Consider the following 18,176-nt stretch of genomic DNA (forward strand, 5'->3'; position numbering starts at 1 on the left):
AAAAATTCAAAGCAAACTTACATATTTCATGACATGTCTCTCCATCCAAAAACATAAAATAGAAACATCTTCAGGTGAACGGAACAAGTTACATAGTACTATAAAACAGCTCAACAACAGAGTTACTATTTATGCCTGAATCTCCCAAAACAGGTAACGACTTCTGTTATTCAACACATAATTTTGTTATGGTAAACTCTGCATTAATAATAATAATAATGATGTCATATTTAACCCAGGGTAGCCACTTCAGTTCTGAAAACTGTTCTACCAGCGGGCCCTGCTTAACATGATAATGTTATTATTACCCTGGCTTTAGCAAGGCTACCTTGATCAGGCGCTCGAGCATTCAAGGAATTTCTTCCTACCGGGTACCCATTCACCTCACCTGGGTTGAGTGCAGCACAATGTGGATAAATTTCTTGCTGAAGGAAAACATGCCGTGGCTAGGATTTGAACCCATGACCCTCTGATTGGAAGGAGAGAGCCAGAACCACTAGACCACGATGCGCCCACATATCTTATGAACTAGAAAAAATAATTTCAGGCAGGAAGGTTCCTGATGTAGGGGGTCAGACCTGGGGGGCGTTTCATCAATATTTTCGTCCGACAAGTTGTCAGATCTGACATCTTTCCTGGATTCTGATTGGTTGAGAAGCACTGTTGCTGTAGCTATAACTGTCGGATAAAACGTCTGACAAGCCCTTTCATGAAATGCTCCCGAGGCCAATTTTTTTTTTTCATTTTACATGGCTACTATTTTCAACCTATTGCCTAAATCTGCTACATTGAATAAGCTTTGAGGCCGTTCTCATTACGCTTTCTAAAACTAGTTTACTGGAAACCGATTCAGGAAACCACTTAGGAAGATCGCTTTGCTAGCGTTCCCACTTGATCACACGAAAGTGGTTTTCAAAATCACTTCACGTAAAGCGCTCTTGTTGCTATGGAAACGCTCTCAGTGGGGTGACACGTTTCGCGCGAAATTCGAAACCGCAGCATAGGCATTCTACACCTGTCGTGTGGAGTAGCGCGCTCAAAATGTGTGAAGATCGCTTCCCGAAGAACGGTTGTGTCCTCACTTACGCTAAAACCAGTTTAACGAGGCAAAGCGATTTTTGAAAACTACATCGCGAGGTGGTTTTCCAAACTGGTTTGGAAGATCGCTTCCAAGACCGCTTTGACCGTTCTCACTATGCGTTAAACTAGTTTCCACTAAACTAGTTTCCAGTAAACTAGTTTTAGGAACGTAGTGAGAACAGCCTCTTTGACATGGCAGTGAATCGGTATTTTGCAGGGCTCTTTTAAGCATTTCAGAAGAAAAATCACCAAGAGTCCCTGGGTAGGTTTCCCGGAATTGGACGTACATACCCTATAGAATAGCCTAGATGAAAGTCACAATTTAAATCTTAAATAAAAGAGTAGAATATAGATTGTTTCTTCATAATGTACAGAAATAAACTTATCTGCTACATAAGTGGATATCATGGCAAGGCAGTTTTGTTTTGTGTTTTTTTAAAGCATACACTACACACCAGTGTGTACAAAAGACTTTGCATGACAGCGACATACATGTACTATGGGAAAAAAATTTACATCCTGTACAAACGGCCCTGAGATACACATTAATACTACTTTTAAAAAAATAATAAATTATAAGGTTTGGATTGAACTATCTATGTTCTTTCTTTAGTCTGAATTTGAATATATCTTTCTTAATTTGACTGATAATATCTCGATAGATGGTGCCATAGAAACGTCTATCATCATGTATTATGCTTAGTGAACATTAAAAAAACACCACTGTTGCCAATTTGAAGAGAATTACGTAATTTCCTTTCAATAAAAAGTGGTGTTTTATTTTGGAATGTAAATAAAATCACAACACAATGCTTCAGACACTGCATTCATTGCAAATCACTGCAAAAAAAAAATTAAAAACGTCAATTTCAGTGAAAAACAAGTAAAATGCCATCTGCTCATATTCCCCTTCTTTCTAAAGGAAAGGACACAGCCTGCCCCCCCCAAAAAAAAAAAACTTTGATTCCAGTGAAAAACAGAAATAAAATGTAAGTAATCTGATCATATTCCACTTCTTTAAAAGTAAGACATTTTCTACCCTAACCTCGCCCCACCATCCCCCAAAAATGAATAGAAGATTTTTAAAATTATCAATAAGGACAGGAATTGATTACATAATCATTTTAACAGCATTATACCCAAATGGCACTTGATAAAACCTGAAACAACAAAAATAAATGAATAATACAATTCCTCCAAAAGTACTAAGGAGTATAAATAAATGCATAAATCATAAAACAACCAAAAAATAAAATGTATGTGGCGTTATCCGGCAGTTCTTGTTCCACAAGCTAATTTAAAATCTGAAATGAAATCTGCCCCCCCCCCCTCTTCTGTCTTTCATAGAAAATGCCACTTTTCCTACTGCTTTGCTACTGTAAAGCAAGAGTAGTTGACGAACTATTCAGCTCTTTCAAAAGAAATAGCACTTTTATTACTTGCAATCTTTCTTTGGACAAATCCACTTTGCTCTCACAAAAGAACTGCAACTTATTTTTACTTCCTTCTTATGATACTGTTGCAAAAAAAAGTTGACATATGACTTCTGCTCTTGCAAAAGAATTACCACTTTTGTTACTTGCTTGCTTTGGGTATCATTCAGCAGGACAGTTATTTCCTTAGAGAGTGATTCTCCTCCGCTTCACTTTGCCAGCATCGCTCTCATCCATCGACGTCTGCTCCTCTTCCTCTTCTTCCTTGCCGGGCGTGGTTGCCGTGGCGACGTTCGTTCTCTTGGTGTAGAAGAGAATGTAGGCCTGGCAGGCCGTCACGTCTTCGACCGAACACAGCTCCAGTCTCGCATCGTTACAGTGAACCCAGAAACCTATGAAGGAAGCAAATGAAAATTATCAAAGTTAATGGCCCGTATTCTTAAGTCTGATTTAACTTAAACTCAGGTTCAAAGTTGTGGTTCAAGTATGGATAGAAAATTGTTACATAAATCACTAACAGTAGAGATATATCATACTTCAGCTCATTTGGCTCTCAAACCATTCATAATTGTGTAGGAAGTATAAATAGATGATTGTCTTCACCATCGATGTATCAGGATAAAGCACAGGTAAACGTAAGAAACATACGACTAAATAAAAATTTTGACACTTTTGGCTTCCATAAGTTAAACCCGACTTCAGAATTCGGGCCAATATGTTAGTGGCTGAAATAGAGGTAACGGGTAGTCCCTGTACAAAACCTATACGAAATAATGAATTAAGTCATCGTGGGTTAGAAATCTGTGCCACTTTGCCCTAAAGTAGCTTCTTTATGAGGTAATTGTATACCCATACCATGTACATTGTTTGTTTATAATAGTTTAATTGTTAAATTGATGAGATTTTATTTCCAATTCTGTTTTATATTTACCTCCTTCTTGGTTCCATGAGTATGCTGTGTAGTGACCAGATCCAAAACTGAGCATAAAGGAATGAAAGATAGAAAATAGGATCATCATTAGCATCATCATCAACATCCCTAACATCAATGTCACCATCATCATCCCTGACATCATCATCTTAATCATGTCATCATCATCATCATCTTCTTCTTTTCTTATTCGTATCATCATCACTATCATAATAATAATCATCATCATCATCCCCAACTATTGTCTTCATCATCATCACTATCCTCATCATTATCATCATCACCACCACCACCACCATCATCATCATCACCATCACCATCATCATCTTCATCAATACCATCAATTCATCATCATCATCATCTTCTTTCTTAATCGTATCATCATCACAATAATAATCATCATCCCCAACTATTATCACCATCACTATCATCAACATCATAACCATGACATCATCATCATCATCATCATCGTGAACATCATCATAATCACCTCTACCACCACCATCATCATCATCGTAATCATTATCAAAATCATCATCATCACCACCATCATCATCCCTGATGATCTCTACCTACCCTCTACCGTGATGTATAACCAGTGATGTCAGATCATACATGTAATCCTCTGACGTCACAATCTTCTTTGGGTTTGGATCTACCAGACAGAACTGTCTCATGTTCAGCTCTTGATCAAACTTCACCGGAACGTGGATCTTCTCTCTGTGGTTTCTCCCTGACCACCTAAACAAAATGAGATTCAGATTCACATTGTGATCCATTGTGGTCCACTTTGTGTGGGTCAACTGTCCCGTCTTTACGAGTGAAGACAGAAAAATTCAACCTTCTTGAAACGCCGATTCGTCTCTGTTCCTGGGGGCCCCGTTTCATAAAGCTGTTTGTAAGTTAAGAATGACTTTAAGAACGGCTGGGGATCCTTTCTTGTGGTAAATGATATTCACCATTAACTGTTCATTGGTAATTATTTGGGGGTTGTGCGTAATAAAAGATCACCAGTCGTTCTTAAAGTCGTTCTTATTAAACTTACGAACAGCTTTATGAAACACCCACCTGCTCTACAACTCCACTCTTCAACTCAAGCCTCTTCTCATCTCTTCAACTGACACTAGCTTTCCCTCAACTCTTCAAGCTTCTCAGTTCTTCTTTACAGTCCTTTTCAGGACTACACTCCACTCCGAAAAGAATACCCTATTTCTCACCTATGCATTTCACTTTTACCTCCATCCACTTTTCTAGGTCCTTCCACATGGTGTAGCATAAAACAACTTCTGCCGTAAGGCAGTTTCGTGACAAGAAGTCTCTTGTTAGCTTCAATTAGTAACTCACGTAAATCTCTTAAGATGTAGTCTTAGTACATGAGGTAGTTCGGTGACAAGACGTCTCTTACTAGCTTCAGTCTTAGTACACTTATTAACAAGGTAGTTTAGTAACAAGTAATCTCTTGGTAGCTTCCGTCTGTAACTCACCTAAATCTCTTAAGATGGAGTCTTAGTACATGAGGCAGTTTGGTGACAAGAAGTCTCTTATTAGCTTCAGTCTTAGAACAAAATTAAATTTATTAACAAGGTAGTTTGGTGACTAGTAATCTCTTCGTAGCTTCAATCTGTAACTCACCTAAATCTCTTAAGATGGAGTCTTAGTACATGAGGTAGTTTGGTGACTAGTAATCTCTTCGTGGCTTCCGTCTGGATGACTGGTTTTCCGGACGCCTCTCTTCTCTTGCTATTACACTCCTCACACTGGTAGACTGGTCCGTCCAGGTGTTCTATCTCTGTGAACTTGGACAGCATCTCGGTCAGGTGGCACGTGTCCTCGGATATGTTGCTCCGGTTGGAGCTGAACTGATACCTGGAGTAACATCAAACCAAACTTTGACTTAAAACTTGTGGACTGACTGACTGACTGAACAATCACCTCGATGACCTTTGGCCTTGTGACCCCCAGATCAGATCTCTGTCAATTCCACACGCATATATGCGCTAAATTTGAAGTTAGTCACTCAGAGGTTTATTCTAGTTAACACCCTAAATAAATTGATATTTTCATGTATTTATTACTTTCACCATCGTGACCCCAAATTTGAATGTAACATTGTCATTCCTAAAAGCTCTCATGATGCACCTTTGAAGATGACCTGTGAAAATAATTCCTTACTTTTCTCAATAACAAAAAAAACACAGGTCAGACGGATGGACAAATGACTAAAAAAAAAAACAATCATGGTGGCCGAAGGCATGAAAGTAAAGGAATAGAGAAAGAAATAGGATGAAAAAAAGAGGGGTAAAAAATGGAAGACACCGGTAGAAGAAAATTGATAATTATGGGATTTACCTTTCAGGAAACTCCAGTGATAGGTCCCAGAACGGTTCGTAGGTGTTTGATTTCGACCGACATTTCAGACACATCACCTGAGAAACTAACCATCCTTCAAAGATCTTTGGGACAATCTCCTCTGACGTCATGGAGACACCATTGCCTAGCGACAGTGAGAGGGGCGTGGTTAGGTTCTGGAGCTCGGAGTGAATCTTGTCCATGAACTCGCTGCGAAAGTTAAAGTCAAATTAAGATATCAGGGTTGTGTAACTTCTAAAACACTTGTTTTTGGGGTTAACCCTAATACTCCTTTGGCATTTGTTATTAGCAGGGAGGGGCCATTGTGCCCCCCCCCTCGAAATCTCGGCCATGGGTCGCCTGATTGCCTCAAAATTTTGCACAAGGGTCAAGAATAATGTAATCCACAAAGCTGTATGGCTAAATTTACGAAAGTCCTTTTATTTTTTTTTTAATTAATCAATTTAAGCTTATTTATGCAAGAAATCATAGATTTTGGCATTTTTCAATAATTAAAGCCTCAGGAATAGCAATATTTGGTCCAATTTCATAACTCCCTCATCAATTCCTGAAAGAAAAAGATAGGTTGTGGTAATTATTTCTTATGTATTGCCCCCCCCCACAGAGTATTAGGGTTTATGTAATTTCTTATCATTTTCGAAATGTCTAGAATTGACTTAAACAAAAACGTTCTTCCCCCCCCCCCCCCCGAATTCTCAAATGAGCCCTGGAAAAAAAATTCCCATTCATTGCAATATCAAAGCTTACCCAATGGGTGATTTCAAGTCCGGTGTTGGCCTTGGTTTTGGTGTTGGCGTTGGAATTGGGATTGCTTTCCCTAGCTCCAAAACTTATTCAGAGTTTGTAAAACTGATCCAGATCACATAATTGACATCTCGACAACTAGTGAGTGACTTTTCGGGACCATCTTCAATTTATATTTGGTGTTATAATCGTGTAAAAATTGACCTAACACCAACACCGAAAGGTCAACACTGAACTTGAAATCACCCAATGAATTAATCACCTAACACCAGCTTCATTTTATGTTTGGTGTTATAATCATGTAAAAATTGACCCAACACCAACACCGAAAGGTCAACACTGATGTTGTTGCAGATTTAGGCAATGTGCTGTGGAAAGTGGTCCCATGACATTTGTTCCACTGACAATTGCTCAGCTCTATGAATTCCACACACTGATCAAATGACCAACTTCAACCCTGGGTGTAACACTATACCCTATCCTAAACGTAACCCTTAAAGGACAAGTCCACCCCAACAAAAACTTAATTTGAATAAAAAGAGAAAAAATCAACAAGCATAAAACAGAAAATTTCATCCAAATCGGATGTAAAATAAGAAAGTTATGACATTTCAAAGTTTCGCATATTTGAACGAGCCAGTTACATCCAAATGAGAGAGTCTATGATGTCACTCACTATTTCTTTTGTATTTTATTATATGAAATATTTCTATTTTGTCGTCATTGTCATATGAAATGAAGTTTCATTCCTCCCTGAACACGTGGAATTCCATTATTTTAATATTTTGTGCTTCAGGCAAGGAGGTCCTAAGCGTCAAATTCGTAAAAAAATTGAAATACTGTATAATTCAAACAATAAAAAACAAAAGAAATAGTGAGTGAGTGACATCATCGACTCTCTCATTTGGATGTAACTGGCTCGTTCATATAACTATTTTGTGAAAAATAAGCGAAACTTTTAAATGTCATAACTTTCTTATTTTACATCCAATTTTGATGAAGTTTTCAGCATTGTCTTGTCTGATTTTTCTCTATTGATTCAAATCAACATTTTTCTGAGGTGGACTTGACCTTTAACCGAATATAAAACCCTATTGCATCCCTATCCCTATGCCTTAAACAAAATGAAGTCTGGAGCATAGTCACTGGAGCAAATGTTGTGTCACTTTGAAAAAATAGCATCCTTGGATTTAACACTATACCCTATCCTAAACCTAACACCTAAACATTACATAAAACCCTATTGCAACCCTAACCCTAATCCTACAACTTTAGACAAAATAAAGACTGGAGCAATAGTCACAGGAGCAGGGGTCGTGTCACCTTGGAAAATACCCCCCAAAAGTAACTAAAAATAATATTTTGCCCGACGCAGAGTACTTGAAAATCGCCGTACTTACCAGAGAAATTCCTGAGCGTCTTGCTGTGCGTAGCCGCGGAACGACGGTATAAGCCTCCAGACTGAACTGAGGAAACCATGGGGTGATACAATAGCCCATTTGCCGGACCACATGACCCTCAGAAGCATGTGAAGCTCATGACATAGTGGACTGAGGGGAAAAAGAACAATAATAGCCAGTGTTTATATAGTGCTTTTCCCATAACGGCTCAAAGCGCTTTACAGCACATCATTACCCCGGTCATTGGATTCATTTCAATCCCGCACAATAAGTGCACAAGTTCCACTCCCTAGGGAGCATTCCTTGCACTCATAGCAGCCTCATAATGACACTGGCAAATTCAAACATGCAATAACTTTCGCATCCTACCGGGTTCCCACTTAGCACCTGGGTCGAGAGTGGCAAAGTGTGAGTTAACGCCTTGCTGAAGGACGCTAGACCACAGCGGGATAACCATTTACAAGGCGCAGGTCAGAACCACTACACCACGGCTCTTCCACAGCAAAGAATGTTACACAAATAAATTAATCAACATGAGGTCTTAGTAACATGTGAATTTCATGACAAAGCAGACTGAAGAAAAGAAAAGGGTGAAACTAACATGAATCAATGTTTATGCACCCTTTTCTATATATAACAGTGCACCTATCATTGTGATAGTATACAAATAGCGAATAGGCATGAGTGCGATGGTGCGAGATTTCGCATGAGGTGAAAGAAAGATGCTCTATTCAACGAGGCACCATTGCACGAATAAGAATATTCGCTATTTGTGTTGTACAACGCCTCAGACTTTCGCGAAAATATTGGGGAAAAGGGATTTTTTTTCTTGCAGTATCTATGAAAAGGGAGCAAAAAATTGAAAGCAAAAAGCAAATCCCAACAAGCGCACATGACCTCGGGCAGCATTGCGCATGTAGCCAGCAAGCTATGCGCGTATTTAACCTTCATTTACTGAGCGCAATGAATTGAATCGTATTGTGACGTCACCTCCCAAAGCCGTGCAACGGTACATTTTGGACGGTACATTTTGAATGGTACATCTTGCTTGTGTGCAACGGTACGAATGTTTGACATTCAGCCTCCCATTTGCTCGCGTACAACAAGCTAAGTAGGTGTTGTACAATACATATTGGAACTATCTGAAATGAGGGATAGTATACTGTGCAAATATAACTTATGAGAGATAGTTCACAGAGCAATGCACTTTTTAGTAAAGATATTACAAAGTTTCCACATTTTTATTTGTGCACACTGCAAATCCTGGTGGCTACAGAGATAAAGGATAATGGATATTCAGTCTTGCTGAAATCAAAACATTGAAAGGTACATTCGACTCTGCAAATGTAAATGCATATCAAATTGTATTGAATAGAACTTTGAATCATCAATGTAGAGTTCATGTAGTTCAGCATTTGGGCTGACATGTGTTGTCTTGTTAATAAATACCATTTTACTACCTGACCACAGGTACTAATACTTTTACTTACTAGTTGGTGACCTTTCGATGGTCTTTGCACTTTGAAGGGTGTACAGTACTATCATCTGACTAGTGAGTCAACCCATGAATCTACTTACTAGTTATTGGTGACCTTTCGAGTGTCTTTGCACTTTGAGGGGTCAACAGTTCTATCATCTGACTATCAATTCAAAACACTAATATTGGTGACCTTTCAAGAGTCTTTGCACTTTGAAGGGTCAACAGTACTATCATCTATCGATTCAATCTATAAATCTACTTACTAGTTATTGGTAACCTTTCGAGGGTCTTTGCACTTTGAAGGGTCAACAGTACTATCATCTATCGATTCAACCTATACATCTACTTACTAGTTATTGGTGACCTTTCGAGGGTCTTTGCACTTTGAAGGGTGTACAGTACTATCATCTGACTAGTGAGTCAACCAATGAATCTACTTACTAGTTATTGGTGACCTTTCGAGGGTCTTTGCACTTTGAAGGGTCAACAGTACTATCATCTGATCCTCCATTCAGCCCTCCTCCACCCGGTCCTCTGTTCCTTTGCTGGCGCTGGACACGACTTGAACTGGACTCTCCACTCCGGGGCGTCTCCGTCAGCTAAGATCAATGAAAATAGGGTCAGGAGGTCAGAGTTCAAAATATAAATCTTCTTGTAAAAGATACCAAAAATCTCCCCATTTACAGACCTTTCTTAAGAAAAAAAATTGTATTACTCTCACCTTGAAACATTCAACTGTCGTCTGTCTGATGTACTCATGGTTTCTCTTCCGACTTTCTGAAGACGATGAACTTTGACCTTTGCCCTCTGACTTGGTATGAGGTCGAAGGTCAATCTCTACTTTGAGGAAGCAGTCCCGAAACCGTAAAAGATGGCTGCGGAAACATTAAGAATAATTCAAACACTTAAGAAATCATGAAAAATTTATGAGAAATCGCCCAGTTGAAAACCAACAATAAGTCAGCTAACAATCAAATAGGAGTAGATTTTAAGCTTTAACATGCTATGAAACCTGCAAAAATTCATCTACTATTCTTGTATCCACACATGATTAAGAGTAGAATAACAAGATATTTTCTGAAGCATGAGTGCAACATTTACTATTTTTTAGACATCCTCAATTATTTTCATTAAGAAATGGCTTTTTCCCCATTTTGGTTGAAATTTCAGGACATTTCAGGATTTCATTTTCTAACAGAAGCAGAGCTGCCAACCCCAAAGAGATTTTCAATATTTTCAAAAAGCTGAAAATAAGTATTTTTGTGAGAAAACAGTATTTTCAAATTACATGTAATACTATTGGTCAACACACATAACTGAAACTTAAGAAATCAGTATTTGGCATGAAACCATCAGTATTCTTCTCAATTTTCAGTTCTTATTACTGAAAATCAGTACTACTTGGCAGCTTTGCAGAAGGTTGAGGATTTGTTACATTTTCAGATATTCTTGTCATGCAATTCATAGTGGGCTTTATTGAAGGTCAAGTCCACTCCAGAAAAATGTTGATTTGAATGAACGGAAAAAAATTAAACTTGCATAACACTGAAAATTTCATCTAAATCGGATGTAAAATAAGAAAGTTATGACAATTTAAAGTTTCGCTTATTTTTCAAAAAAACAATAGTACAATTCAGTGACATGCAAATGAGACAGTCATCCATCACTCACAATTTCTTTTGTTTTTTATTGTTTGAATAATAGAACATTTCATTTTTTTACAGATTTGACAATAAGGACTAACTTGACTGAACCATATAATATTCAACAATGCCAATTCCACATGTTCAGGGAGGAATTAATCGTTTCACTTGACAATGAGAAAATCAGAATATTTCAGATTTTATATAATAACATACAAAAGAAATAGTAAGTGGATGACGTCATCAGTCTCCTCATTTGCATACTGACCAGGATGTGCATATAACTGTTTTGTGAAATTAAGCAAAACTTTAAAGCGTCATAACTTTCTTATTTTACATCCGATTTGGTTGAAATTTTCAGTGTTATGCTTGTTGGAATTTTCTCTTATTATTCAAAACAATTTGTTGTTGGGGTGGACCTGTCCTTTAATATAGGATTTGTATAGCACATGTATCCACCTTGCCAGGACCTCAAGGCGCTCCTATATCACCCCGGCTAAGCTTGTCTACCGATTCTGGTGCGCACAGCTTTTTGAGGAATTACTTCCTGCCGGTACCCATTTACCTCACCTGGGTGGAGTGCAGTGTGGATAAATTTCTTGCTGAAGGAAAACAAGCCATGGCAAGGATTCCAACCCACTTGAAAACTAAAATTCATATAACAGGAGTCAAGGTTCTCACCTTAACACTTTCACACTCCAATTTACTGTAACACTTAGAACACTAAAACTCATGTAACAGGTGTCAAGGTTCTTCACTTGAACACTAAACTTTATGTAACACATGTTAAGGTCATTTACCTCAACACTTGAAGAATTGAGTTCATGTAACACGTGTTACCCAGGTTCCTCAGTCCAGTAACACCTGGCGTTAACACTGTCCATTTCCTCTTAATCGGTGTAACAACCTTCTGTACCCGCTTTGCCACCTTCGGCTGCGAGCTACCACTGGCGTTAGTCTTTGTTTCAATTCTACTGGGGTCTTTGAATGAAATCTCATTATCCCCCGAGTTCTCTTGACGTTTTGGTGTGGGAGCGCTCTTTGCCGGTGTCCTGTGTCCCGTGACTTTGTCGCCATGGACGAGGTGTTTCCAGGCGAGGAATGTTGTCGAAAGCAGCATGAATCGTCGGTGTATGAGGGCGGTATGACCCTTGTCTCGCATAACAAAGTTGTCATCTCGCCTGCAAAAAAGGAAGAAGGAATATCAGCTATAAGGTTATGTTCATTGATTTCATTCTTGGGGATTGATGCAGTTTTCTGCCAAGATCGACCCCTCTAAAAAAAACACAAACTTGGCAATTACTCTTTAGGCTGATATTTATGCCTGATTACATTTAGTATCATGTGCAATCAAATCAATTTACTATCAATCACTAAATTTTGTGTTGAGAGCCCCTGGCAAGATGTAATATCCCTTTATTTGACAGCAATAAAGACACCTCATTTTAAAACCCTCTTCTTCACACTCTCTCTCTGCAGCAACCCTGTCCATGCCTTTACCTAGATCTCTTTTTTCTTCTTTCTCTCTCTTTATCTTACTATCTCTCTATCTCCCTCCACTTACCCATGACTATGTTTAAGTTGACTCGAATCCACAGATAGAGCCCTTAAAAACCTTCTCCTTCCACCTCTTGAAGCGTTTTCTTCAAACGTCTGTTTCGTGATTACGTCAAGCGTGTCACGCAAGAACTTCAGATCTCCTGTCACGTTGTCATTCAGGATGTAGTCATCGCACTCATAACTATAAGACAAAATACAGATACAACCTTAGTTATTGCTTATCAGTGGTACTACCTACTAATAACTATATCACATCAATACAGACACAGCATTGGTGCTTATGAGACTAAACATGATTTTAATAAGAAATGTGAAAACTGAAGGAAAAATTTTAAGGGTGACTATGATGATGATGATGATGATGATGAAGATCATGATAGTGATGATGATGATGTTGATGATAGTGATGATGATGATGATGATGATGATCATGATGATCATGATAACAATGATGATCATGATGATGATAACGATAGTGAAGATCATGATCATTACCATGATGATGATGATGTTGATGATGATGACGATAGTGATGATCATGATGATCACGATAACGATGATAGTAATCATGATGATCATGATGATGATCATCATGATGATGATAATGATGACCACGATGATGATGATGATCATAATGATGATCATGATGATGGCAGAGACAATGACAACAATATTAAACATTATGGTTAAATCAAGCATAACTGTGTGAAAAGTTCAATCACACACCCAATAGTTATACAGAAATTTTTCTTACCAATAGACGTATCTCTCATTGACCTCAATGGCTAGCGGATGATTGCTTTCCTTGAAGTGCCTCAGAGCGTGCTCCTCGTTGTAACGGCCACATGCAACGTTGGTACAACTCAGACAGGCCTACAGTGGTAAATTATACAATCAATGTTAGAAGGACATGCTATATATTTCTGTGTTCAACAATGAAAACATAAACAATTTCAAGGAATTCAGAATTCACAGAAAACACAATTTTAAAGCAACATCTGCATTATGAAGAAAAAAATGTGAAAATTTTGAAAATAAAAGCAACATCTACATCTAACAAAACTTTGCATCAGTTGAAAACCTGCTGATCAAAATCTTTTAAGCATGTGTTTGCTAAGTTAATAGACTTACCTGAACTTCAGTAAGTGTAACAATGCTGAACAGTATTTTGGAATCAAGGATTCGATTGAAGATGCAATTAGATTGCAAAGTTGGTGACTTTTAATTATGCAACTGGGTCACGGTGGGTGTTTCATAAAGCTGTTTGCGTAATCTAATTGGTCAATACGCAGTAGTGCGCGTCCTCTTTGCATGATCTGACCAATGCCGTCAAGCCTTTTATACCGCAAGCATCCAGGCATTTAAGTACAACTTAGTTTAAGTCATACTTTGTGAAACACCCCCCAGGTCCCATGCATAGACTTACCCAGACACTCTCTGTAGTCCCACATACTGAACAATGCCACTCTGAGGGGTCCAGGATAGAATGGGTTTGACCGACGCAAAGCTTCCCGACATGGCGGCAGTGATCCATGACTGACCAGTATCAGTCAACTAAACCAAACTCTCTCCAGAAATAATTGTCCTCCGCTTTACACAACTACACCATCATGACTTGCCATGAAGTCTCTATAATCGGTTGCGTTGCTAAGTACTGGTGTTGTTACGGATCTTTTGTTGTAACAGTGTTGTAACAGTGCTCAAACTGCCATTGTCTGTACATGAATCATCAGCATTTTTCGATTGTGAAACATTCCAGAAAACAGTAGTCAAGTTGCTGGTTTATCCTTTAATTAGCAATAACAGCTTGTTAATCACTGCAGATCTGAAAATGTTCTGCCACAGAAGATATGAATAACTGTCTTTCTTTCATCATCAACATTGTTCTGTCAAGAATGGCACCATAAAAGATGATATTCACATTGATTTTTCTGAAAAGGGGAATGTTTCTCATACTGTACAGACCCAGATCAATGCTCGCAAGCCTGAAGGCACGTTCCAAGATTTGCAATATAGCTCACCACAAAACAATTTTCTTTACTCTATAAACCTCAAATAAAAGAAGTTTTCCAGGTGAGATATAGTCTACAGATGTAAGATTTGTGATGAAGTATCTCCAGGAATGATCTAGCTGATGCTGAAGTTATTCTGAGTTTTTCAAAGTCTTTGGGTCTGACTTGATGTAGACTAGCAGAATCTTGATGAAGCTTGCTCAGATGCTGTGAAGATATAAGATAAAACATTTGGAAAAAGATTTATTACATTAATAGGCAACAAATATCATAAAATTGATTTGAAATCAAATTTAATCATAAAATTTTCAATTATAAAATGGGGAGTTAATTCAACCTATATGAATTGGGTAACATGGGTTGTCTTGTATTTTAATAATTTTGAACAGATTTTCTTTGTTTTTTGTGCCTTCAGCACTCTGCAGAGTGGAATAGGTGCATTACAAATCCCATTTTTTTTACCAGTTATCACCATCATTATTATACTTATCATTATTACTATTATTTATTTGGGGGATTCTCATTTTATAGCCTTGAAGGGGGTATCCTACATAAACTGGATTCCAAAAGAAACTGATCAAAGTTCACAAGGGCACTGCACAAATTCAAGCCAGTCACAATGAACAATATTTTGACAATTTTGGTTCAATCACAAAGGCTACCGTACAGCCCTTTACATCAATTGGTTTAAAAACGAAGTCACAAGATGGCAAAAGAAAGACCAATGAACATATGGGCACAAACAAATTTCTCGGTTTGCTATGCAATCCTACAAGGTAGAAAGAGTTGCGTTTAAAGATCAAGTCCACCTCAGGAAAATGTTGATTTGAATCATGAGAGAAAAATCAGACAAGCACAATGCTGAAAATTTCATCAAAATCGGATGTAAAATAAGAAAGTTATGACATTTCAAAGTTTTGCTTATTTTTAAGAAAATAGTTATATGAACGAGCCAGTTACATCCAAATGAGAGAGTCGATGATGTCATTCACTCACTATTTTTGTTTTTTATTGTTTGAATTATAACATATTTCAATTTTTACGAATTTGACGTTTAGGACCTCCTTGCCTGAACCACAAAATGTTAAAATAATGGAATTCCACGTGTTCAGGGAGGAATGGAAGTTCATTTCACAATATTTCATATAATAAAAAACAAAAGAAATAGTGAGTGATATCATCAGTTCCCTCATTTGCATACTGACCGAGATGTGCATACAACTGTTTTGTGAAATGAAGCGAAACTTTAAAATGTCATAACTTTCTTATTTTACATCCGATTTTGATGAATTTTTCAGTCACAGAATCAGTGTTATGCTTGTTGAATTTTTCTCTTTTTATTCTTCAAATTAAGTTTTTTTGGGGTGGACTTGTCCTTTAAACGCAAGCCAAAAAATCATTTGCAAGTCCCAAATGCACGCTGCTGATTGGTTGAAAATCAAGTTACGTATGATTTTTAGAGTTGCGATTGATTCAACTCTTTCTGCAACGGGCCCCAGCAGTTTTGATTTCATGATCGACTCAATTACAAAGTCAGACTTTGATAGAAATAAATTCTTGGTTAACAACATTCTCTCATTTAAATTTAATAAGCTCTCACATCACGACTCACTTCAGACACCATACTATGATAGTGGTAGCATATCAAAATCATACAAAATTCTCATACAATCACACTGTATGCATTCCCTCGTATAGAGCCAGGCAGTGCCAGTCGCGTTGCAGCTGGCTTGAACTGAAGAAGTCAACGACACTTCCATTGGCAGCACCAGCAGACGCAAGTGTCAGTGCCAAAAAAAGCAAACGCCTGGCAAGGCCTGACCGCCCCTAAATTTCTTCTTCTACATCAATTCAAGAAACAAAAAGAGCAAGATATTACACTAATCTATTACTGATATCAAAAACATTATCCTTCCATCAAATAAACAATCAGAATCGACATTATCAATCATGTTAATTCGGACATTCATTCCACTTTGTTTAGTTGATCCCTGTATGCAGTATTCAGTCCCACATACCGTCATTTGGAACGTCAACAACATTAAAACTTCAAATTCCATTCTACGCTACAGTAATACCACAATATTGACAACATACCATCATTATCCTATGAATTTATTTTCTTCACGGAAATCTTATCAAATAGCATGATAGAACAAGAGCTAACGAGTGTACTCACCAACTTTTATTTTTCAGTTTTACCCTCATCTCGCACCGACGAACAACCGCCATATTAGTACGTTGTTAAAGGTTGGGTTAAGCCATTAAGTGTAGTGTTGCGATTGGAAAGCCGTAACCCATGCGCTGATGCAGGCAGAAAGCGCGCAAAAGAACGCTCATTACAGAAAACTCGAGCCAAGGTAGAGAATTTGTGGCAAGTGTTTCTATCCCAGGATGCATCAGCCTCGATCGATTTCGCTTATTGACAAAGGGATCACCTTGAAAGTTTGACAAGAACAATAAATGTAATAGAGATCGTCAAGATCAAACAAAAGAGGGCTAAATTCATACTTTCGTTTTGTCGTTTAGGTGAAACGGCGATGCATTTTTCCATGCGATGCTGATCGAGGAGCTGCATGACTTGAGTTCAGTCAACAACTGCAATCATTGCCTTAGATGCGGGGCCAGGGGAGGCGACAGCTACCCAAAGTTCCGCCACCCCCCCCCCCAAAAAAAAAAAAAAAAAAACTACAATAATGATAATGAATACATAAAAATAATGATGATATTAACAATATTGATAATATAAATAATAAGAATAATAATATCAATAATAATAACAACAATAATGATAATCATAGCAATAATAACAATAATAACAGTAACCCTGGGGGTACTTAGATTTTATTTGGACGGGGACGTGTGTGGCTGAAGGTTCAAAACCCTTTACAGGTCATTTTGGCTAAAATTGGTATTAGGGATCTATTTAGATTTGACAAATTGTCAAATCTAAATAGATCCCTAATACCAATTTTCCTTCTTGTTTTTTTTGCTTAAGCAAAAAAAAACAAGAAGGAAAAAAAGGTTATCATCCGAAATTGGAGGAGAATATGGACCAGCATCCAAAAATTGGGTGCATATGTTAAAGGGATTTTCCAGCATAAAACCATACCCCATGTCTGGGGATTTCTTCCAAAAATGCGACCCATTGATTCAGCCGTGATCCCTATGCCTCATGATTTCCCTGGGGTGTGTTTTATTTAGGGCCCGGGTTAGGGATGGCTTTCGCAAAAGGAACTCGCCCCCCCCCCAAAAAAAAAAAAAAAGAATAAATATAGTGAGGATAATAACAATAATAATAATGATAATAATAATAATGATGATGATAATAATAATAATAATAAAAATGATGATAATTGAATAGTTAGATAAATAAACAAATGAATAATTAATAATTGAAAAATAGATAAATAAATTTTAAAAAATAAATAAATAACTAAATAAATTAAAAACATGAATGAATAGTAAATAAAAAAAAATTATAGATGAGATAGGGCCTAATAGTTGCATGTAAATAAATAAA

The 18,176-nt window shown here is 37.6% G+C and overlaps 1 protein-coding gene across 1 annotated transcript; it reads right to left on the bottom strand.

Moving 5' to 3' along the window:
* Positions 1 to 1,523: 1,523 nt before the first annotated feature.
* Positions 1,524 to 17,034, bottom strand: LOC121417263 (ubiquitin carboxyl-terminal hydrolase 44-like). Its single transcript, XM_041610901.1, has 13 exons — positions 16,833 to 17,034; positions 14,068 to 14,860; positions 13,396 to 13,514; positions 12,646 to 12,822; positions 11,882 to 12,262; positions 10,160 to 10,313; positions 9,880 to 10,037; positions 7,959 to 8,108; positions 5,794 to 6,003; positions 5,077 to 5,310; positions 4,021 to 4,185; positions 3,445 to 3,491; positions 1,524 to 2,905 (listed from the first exon to the last, which is right to left on the bottom strand). The coding sequence occupies exons 2-13, from the start codon at positions 14,173 to 14,175 to the stop codon at positions 2,700 to 2,702; spliced, it is 2,109 nt and encodes a 702-aa protein (XP_041466835.1). The 5' UTR covers positions 14,176 to 14,860; positions 16,833 to 17,034; the 3' UTR covers positions 1,524 to 2,699.
* Between the last annotated feature and the right edge of the window lie 1,142 nt (positions 17,035 to 18,176).

Source organism: Lytechinus variegatus, chromosome 6 (assembly GCF_018143015.1).
Source record: "Lytechinus variegatus isolate NC3 chromosome 6, Lvar_3.0, whole genome shotgun sequence".
Lineage (NCBI taxonomy): Eukaryota > Metazoa > Echinodermata > Echinoidea > Temnopleuroida > Toxopneustidae > Lytechinus > Lytechinus variegatus.

Coding starts and splice junctions, on each gene's coding strand:
- LOC121417263 (XM_041610901.1), bottom strand. CDS start 14,175: ATGGATCACTGCCGCCATGTCGGGAAGCTTTGCGTCGGTCAAACCCAT. Junction 12,823..13,395: donor AATGAGAGATACGTCTATTG/GTAAGAAAAATT, acceptor TTTGTCTTATAG/TTATGAGTGCGATGACTACA. Junction 2,906..3,444: donor CTCATGGAACCAAGAAGGAG/GTAAATATAAAA, acceptor CTTCCTTCATAG/GTTTCTGGGTTCACTGTAAC.